This window comes from Phallusia mammillata, chromosome 3 (genome assembly GCF_965637545.1).
Source record: "Phallusia mammillata chromosome 3, kaPhaMamm4.hap1.1, whole genome shotgun sequence".
In the NCBI taxonomy this organism is placed as follows: Eukaryota; Metazoa; Chordata; class Ascidiacea; order Phlebobranchia; family Ascidiidae; genus Phallusia; species Phallusia mammillata.
The window spans coordinates 4,333,570-4,341,510 of record NC_137254.1 but is presented as its reverse complement, the minus strand read 5'-3'; the positions used below and the strand labels follow the sequence as shown (position 1 = coordinate 4,341,510).

At 36.3% G+C, this 7,941-nt stretch overlaps 1 protein-coding gene across 1 annotated transcript; it reads left to right on the top strand.

The window, feature by feature from the left end:
* Positions 1–265: 265 nt before the first annotated feature.
* On the top strand, positions 266–7,243 carry LOC145219284 (CUB and zona pellucida-like domain-containing protein 1). The gene is made up of 13 exons (XM_080086666.1): positions 266–326; positions 1,227–1,393; positions 1,529–1,679; positions 2,001–2,176; positions 2,571–2,709; positions 3,210–3,255; positions 3,955–4,120; positions 4,285–4,442; positions 5,133–5,304; positions 5,431–5,501; positions 5,606–5,795; positions 6,483–6,585; positions 7,098–7,243. The coding sequence occupies exons 1-13, from the start codon at positions 266–268 to the stop codon at positions 7,241–7,243; spliced, it is 1,746 nt and encodes a 581-aa protein (XP_079942792.1).
* The last annotated feature ends 698 nt before the right edge of the window (positions 7,244–7,941 follow it).

Sequence of the window (7,941 nt, the reverse complement as noted above, 5' to 3'; positions counted from 1 at the left end):
TCTGCTTGTGCTGGGAAAGTCTCTGGCAGGTTGACCGAACGTCAATTTACCAGTTTGATTGCTTCCTCTTGTATTTGAGCTGTAATTCAGTCGTCATTGGCCCGCGTCGCAAGCTTGGCGCTTGGTAAATAAATGTCAGGAAATATTGAGAAGTTTCATGTTTCCAACCTAAGTGCCACTATACCCAAATATGAAATGTTTGTTGTAGGGTCTTCAGATTTTAGGCAGTCAGTGGTATTATTGTTTATTATTTTCAAAGGGAAAAATGACAAGTCGACTATTAAAAGCGGCGCTTTTTGTCAGCACGCTCAGTACGCTGCACCGAGGTTAGTGACTTTGTGATTTTATTTGTGATTTCAACTTGAGTGGTATGTATAATAAATAAGATTAAACTTTATAGTGCTGTTTTCTTGAGGACCACAGGTATAGACTCACTAGAAACATCATCCAAAAGAAATTGAGAATGTGTTGCAAGTATCACAGATCCTAATGCTACAAAAATAGGACTACGGATTTTGATGGTTACTTAATGGGTCTACGGGTCCCAAAGGTGACTTAAAGGGAAAAGCGATAAAGGTTGGAAATCACTGTTTTAGCACTGGCACAAAAATTCAGGCACCACATTTATGATATTTTGTTTAGTATTTGTTTAAATATTTTCTACATTGGTATTAATGCAAAAAAGTACTTTCTTTGCTAATACGTTCGTATCCATGAAAATATTGGTTGTGGTTAGGAGAAGTCGTGCAAAGCATCGTTTTCAACTTGATATAGATTTTCAATAACAATATAAAGATCCACGCTAACATCTCTAAAATCAATCTAAAACTAACACCACATGGCAAATGATTCGATACTGCAAGGAAGGGCATACGAGTTACTGTTACGTCACAAATTTGTAACGAAAATATTGGTACATAAACATTTTATGTTTTTTTGTGCTATGTTGTATACTATTCTTTAACAAATTGTGACAACCGGGCCGCAGTACACCAACCAAGTAGCATCCCATAAACCCTTTGTGTCACATAACAATAGCTTGCCATACGACACAATGAGAGATTTTGCGTTATATTTGCCGACATTAAAAGATACATATTTTCATAAATTGAAAGCTTTGGAATATACTGGCTTAACCAACCAAATTGGGCGAAAGACGCCATCATGCCAAACGTGATACAGGATGTAAGGGAGCATAAGCTTGTTATACTGTTTTACTTTTTTAGTTTCGGACACACAGTGTGCAGTGCAAAATGTAAGCGCTGCTTATTATAATGCAGCAATTTCCGCTAACTGTAACACATGGGCCATACGATTTGTTTCAACTGGAGATTCCTCTCGGTTAATTGCGCATTTCCGCTTGGGACAGCTTGCTGCAAACAACTTTTGCAAGGTAAAACTTTACAAACTTTGTCCTTGCAATGAGCTCAGTTCAAAATTCATCTGTTTGTTCCCCGATAATTTCGAATTTCATTTCTTACAATTTTATATACCTGTTTTTAATTCTACGCTTTTTAAAAAATTCTAGATTTACGAGGGATCTGACGACCAAGGTAAATTGGCAGGAACGTTGGAAGGTGGAGGCTTATCTTTTCCGGTTTTCGTTGAAAGCTCGTCTGCTTATATATCTTGTGTCACAAACCTCACATCGGAACCTGTGTGGTTTATGATACACCTATGTAAGTCTGCCACACGATTCAATTTACAACCGAGACTTTAGGCATGTAGATAAAACATGTTTTCGGGTCGGTATCAAGAACAAATAAAATGATGTCAAATCTATTCTTTTGCTGACGGAAATGTTTGTATATTAATAATTAATTGGTAAAAGGATAATTTTTAAACACAGTTTCAATGTACAATAAATCGTAGTTTATGAGCACTTTTAATCGACAACTAGATATAAGTCACAGAAAATTGACAACACGATGGTCAAAACAACTGCTGGAACTATTTTTACTAGTTGCACCGTCTCAAGCTAAACTTTTTGTGTTTTATAGTTACTTCGTGCGGGGAAGATGTTGCTGATATACCGTACAATTTACTCTCTCCGATGTTTCCTGGTAACTACCCCAACCTTGCTGGTTGTATTTGGAGACTTCAAATGAATAGCAGCACAACCTTATTGTTCCAATTTTCCTCATTTGACACTGAAACCAACTACGACATTCTATACGTAAGTGTCTTAACTTATAATATAACCTAAAAATCCAGGAGATATTGACAACGCATATAATCGAGTGGAAACGGTTTGTTATCTGTGGGACATTTCCTGCCGCACGCACTGAAAGTAATACATGATTAAGTTTTTTTTTTAAATGTATTTTAGAGTAACATATTTATTATAAACTGATTTTGCAGTGCGAAAAAGTTCACTTCTAATATTGAGGAAAGCAATAAATTTGTTTAAAGTGAAATCCTATTTTTGTTAAGCGCCTAACTAAATGATGAAAAACTTGCGGCTTTAAGAAGGTATGCGGCCTTTTATGACAAAAAGTGCGCCCCCCCTGCGGCATAATGTTAACATTCCTGAACATACGAAAAGTAACTAAATGGAGTATTGTTTTCAGTTCAAGAACGAAGAGGGTATTGTGGACAGATTTTCTGGGACGCTTCGATCATCTGATTACACGATGACAGCAACAAATCTTACTGTTGTGTTTTTGACCGACGGTAGCGGGCAATACAGAGGATTTAATGCGACAGTAGGTGAGGCAAATCTTCTTTCAGGCACACAATTTTGACATGCAAATAATAATAATACACTTGATCTCAGCTAGCATGGGTTGTGGTACGATGTAAAAAAACTTCAATATTTATTTTAAAAACTAAGATCTAGTCAATAAGATAACACCGAATAATTGCGACAAGTGCTATAGATTTCCTTTTGGTTTAGCTAATTACATTCTAGAGAGTTCCCCACGGGCTCTTTTGACATCAAGTTCTTATTTTTGGTTCTGTCTCACCAAATTACATCATTTTGTTAGTTCGCTGATGCCAAGCTGTACCATTTTATATGATAAAAATGCGGGGTAAATAAAATCCATTAATTTATTATCACAATACAAAAGCCATGAAATGTTTGAAATAACAAATTTAATAAAAGCAATGAAATAACTAATTTAATATGTAGCAGTAAATTTTCATCCATAAAAAGTGGACTAGTGCTCGAACTTTATTATCACGGTTTAAAAATGCTTTTTGTGCAGAAATACAACCAACTGTTGAATGTAGGACTGAAAATTTGATCATAAGGTAGGTTAATACTTTCTTTTTGATTCTTTTGTGAAATTTATTGATAATTGTTGAAAGTAATAATCAGAAGATTGTTGAAAAAATTTGAAGTATTTCAAGCATTTTGTTGTGCTGCCTGTTTTGTCATAAGCGTGCAATTGCTTGTTTTTTATTGATTGAGACATCTTTTACTGATTAGCAATGGGTCTTCTAATGGGATGCCGCTAGAAAAACTGCAACATAGTATAGATGTTTGAAAAATGAAAAAAATAAGTGGTTGTCTAAACGGGTGACACTAAAACGCTGAATGGGCGGGATGGGCGGGAGGAGTGGGCAACCGCTAAATATCGGGTAAATTGCTGACGGTTAGTGCTATTAGGGTTGGGTTGAGGTTTTATAATAGTATATGAATCAAAAAAATGTCCCTGCCTAAAACTTATTCAGCTATTTCCTGACATTCGGCAAAAATGCTATGGCGGGGGATTGCTTGACGTCTCAGGCGCATGTTTAACTCGGTTGCGGAATGTATCCGGCGGAATTATTTTTAATGATTTTCTATTACAAAACCTTATCCCAACTTTAATAGCTCTAACCGTCAGCAATTTAACCCGATATTCAGCAGTTATCACGACGTCCCGCCCGTCGCGCCCATTCAGCGTTTTAGTGTCACCTGTCTAGACTTATAAAATGTACATAAACTTAACAATCTAATATTCGCAGAGTAACAGCTTATCAACAGAACACATTAGATTACGAACTCGACGACACTCTTTACATCGCATTGGACAGGGAAACCTCCCTTTCTCAACTCAATGACAGCTGCAAGGTCACGGGGTCAAACCCAGTGTTTACGTTTGACATTGGCCAATGCAAAGGTGTTTTTAAGGTAAAATTGGATTTTGTTCTGAACTCATAGATCATATGTCCTTATTATTTTTTAAGACAACATTATCCGTTAGGGGTAATAATAAAGTGTAATAGGCTTTTATTGCTGCATAATAAAAAGCTGCCAATTTTGGAACATGATGTAAATTTCGTGCTCATATACAGAATGAAAACGGCATGGTGTCGGTGTCTTTCCTGATCTGGAGATTCCTTGCTCCATCCCCTGCAGTGATCCAGCGTGACGTTCAAAACAAGCTCAATGTGACTTGTTTATTTGACGCAGACCTTCTTATCTCGTCATCCAAAATTAGTACACAAATCGGGTAAGGAAAAGAAAAACAAACCATTATATAACAGCTATGGAGTGGCATTCGGCACAAGACAACATGTACAAGACACACAGTAGGCGTCATAAAACGTAACACGTCGTCTTTTGTTGACAACACTTGGAAACAAATTGACAAAAGGAAAACAGGATGTTGCACATGACAAAAACATCCGACCACTCCACGAATGACATACGGCTGTGAACACATTACACACGACACAGAACACATAAATCTACCCTTGGCACAATACACCTGGCCCCCACGACGTGAAATACGGTAAAACTATATCACATCTGCAACATGTCACAAAGCATGCACCCAACAGCACCTGTCACACTATGTATGACACAGATCACAGTTTGTCTGTCCTTCCTTTTTTCGGTAATTTCGGTTGTTATGTGCACTTTGCCATATTAGGGGGCAAAATCGTTACGGGGTGGCTTAGTACTTCTCAGATAATGCCAAAATGTTGTGGAGAGTGTGTTTGTATTGCTTTCTTTTGTAGATACAATTTCCGATACAATCAAAGCACAACATGATGATACAAAACAAGGACAGAATTGATTCTGTACGTTTCTAAAGACATGGTTTTAATGAAGTTTGTTATTTTGCTTTTAAAAACCCCGCGAGCACCTAAGGGAGTTTAAAACAGTGAGCTGTTTGTTAAACTTTTATATGTTTTAGATTTGACGAAATTTTTGCAAAGAAAGCAGGAACGTTGGATGTCGCCCTAAATCTATTTAGCAACGAATACTTAAACGAGAGCTTGCCCAGAGAAGTAACTGTACCCAACTACATTTTTGCTAAACTTAAACTTGATGAGATCTCTGCAGCCGATGATTACTTTATTGTCCAGGTGAATTGAAAATAAACTGCTTTTAGTGCAAGAAAACCTTGCATTCTTTGATTTAATATACATTATTCTGGCATCTTTGGTCTAGTTTGCAATTCATACTTTAAAGTGGAATACCTTTTTGCACAGCTGGAAGCCTGTTGGGCGACACGCAATGAAAACTCCGATAGTTTGCCGAGTTACCAAATTGTACAAAGCGGGTAAGATTTACCTGCATTACCTCAACAAATGTTTTTCTTATTTGTTTAGTGATTAATTTTGTATCTGTATTTCACTACGATTAACCCAGCTTCGAAACTATTAGATGCGTTGCGCCACCCAGTGGAGAAGAGGCTGCCGACGCGAAGACGTTGTTACGAAATTACAAATCCAACTTTGCAACGTTCAAGCTGATGAGCTTTGTGTGGACAAACTTTACCGACGCAGAACAATTTATCTACATCCACTGCGACGTGACCGTCTGTCATAATTCAACTGGACAATGCCCTGGACAGGTGACTTGATTAGAGTAGATTTTAGACTTGCAACAGAGAATAAAGTTTAGCAAAATAGTGTTGGTCGAAAAACAAAAGGTCAAGGAGAATGATATGTTGTTTTTTTTCAGAACAAAATTCCTGGGTATTGCTCTAAAACAATCGAGACAGTATGTCTCTAAATAACTTAAGAATTTCTTTGGCGTTTATGTCCAGTTGTACCATTAAAAATATTGGGGTGGAATGGCTTTATATTCTGTTGCTTCCATACCAAAGTTTTCTAGGTTCGCTTGCCAATACTTTATATTTCCTGTCACCAGCTGATTTTATGTGGCTAATCAGCAAAAAGGCTGAATGGTACGGCGCGCCTGAATCATAACATAACCTTGATAGGAATTCGACCCCCATCCACCTATATTTTATTTTAATCCGAAACACAACAAAAATACGACGTTTACTGTGTGTAGTTTACATACAAATTTAAAAATAATTTTAACCCTCTTATTTGGTTGGAGTGCGAGCAACGGTAAATATTCCGCCACAGGCTACGCTGTCCTATGTTGAAATCGCTAGGGAGACCGGCCCTTAATCGGCCTGGAGAACTATGATGTAAATATATGTGTGCCGTGATGGGCTTAATTCTGTATGACGCCTTCAATAAAACTGGTGTACAATGAAATATCAATATTTGTATAATTCTTTTTGCAGTCTTGTTCTGGTAAGAAACGGCGATCTGTTGAAGACAATGGTCGCAATCAATTGCTTTCTGCAGGGCCAGTGCACATTGTTCAAGGTACCGGTTACGTGCTTGGTAAGACAATGAGGAAAATTCAATTAATATCTATTCTAGATAATATTGCTGATACATGTGTTTTCGTAGCAAATTTGTAGTTCTATCAAGCAAGTGACACATATTGGGGCATAATAACTTAAGTATGCTGTGTTTTGGTGATTGCTTACTTACGTATATGTGATAAACCTGACTGGTAACAACCGCAGCTTTTATTCGATTTCCATGAGTTGTTTCAAAAATAAGAATGTGACTAGCACTAAAAGACACATATAAAAAGGTAAATAAAATAAGACAATTATCATAAAATATATTTCATGGGTTCGATTCCCATCACTAATTTTCATTTTCTTGTATCCGTTGCTTTGACAACCAAACTGATTCGATGGCCTCTTGTAATCTTGACATATACTGTGATTTTTATCAGTGTAGCGAACACATGTCCGTTTCAAGGTTGGCTAAAGCAATAAATAAACAATTCTTCACACATTTTGTTTTTGTTAAGCATGACTTTTTTATCGTTTATACAACAGGAAAAAGAAACGAAGCTATTGAAGGTGCTGGCAACAGCTACCAACTTGTGATGTTTGTTCTTCTGGCTGTAATTATTATCGGAGCTGGTTACATCGTATGGGGCAAACTGACCCGGGATCGCAATGCGAGACAGATTCGCCAGTAGAAGAATTTTCTATTATTCTTAACATGGCATTGTTTGTGTGTATGTAAAAATATTTCTTTTTGAAGATAAAAACAAATAACAAATTAAAGCTGTTTTTCAGAAAAGCTGTTTGTTAATTTTGTTATCAAACAAATATTATGCATCATTTCACTTATTACATGCATCATTCATAGCCGACATGAAATTACTTTGTCAAAGTATTGTTGTGTTTATATTTAACTGTTATATACAATATAATCACATACGGTCAAACTTGTGTTTTTTGATTTAGCTTATAATATGAATCAGGACAAAAACAACAAATTCAGTTTACACTTACAAAACATAATAACATCCCTCTATAAATCATACAACGCATTAGGTGACAAACCGGAATATGATACGCTATGCTGTACAACAGATGGCTTTGGTAAACATAATATTTGTTGATTAAGTTTGCATGACTGTATTGCAAAAACTACTGTTTCTCTTTTTCCACGCCTACGACAGAATTTACGTGTGACTGTAAAGGCAATCTTGTTGCTTTACTGAAATTTTTGTATTTACATGATTTTTTTCTAGGTCGACTTAAATTTTAGTCTTGAATAATTATTATTATTACAATGACAGAATGTAGACAGAATGAACATAGTTGCTTATTACTTTTTCTACAAAAGTTCGCTTTTTTCAAAGTGTTTTGAACTTTCGTGCGTGCTTTG

Excerpts from the sequence above, each read along its gene's own strand:
- LOC145219284 (XM_080086666.1), top strand. The coding sequence starts at position 266 with ATGACAAGTCGACTATTAAAAGCGGCGCTTTTTGTCAGCACGCTCAGT. Across the intron at positions 2,710-3,209 it reads AGGATTTAATGCGACAGTAG|AAATACAACCAACTGTTGAA; the intron begins GTGAGGCAAATC and ends CTTTTTGTGCAG. Across the intron at positions 4,121-4,284 it reads AATGCAAAGGTGTTTTTAAG|AATGAAAACGGCATGGTGTC; the intron begins GTAAAATTGGAT and ends GCTCATATACAG.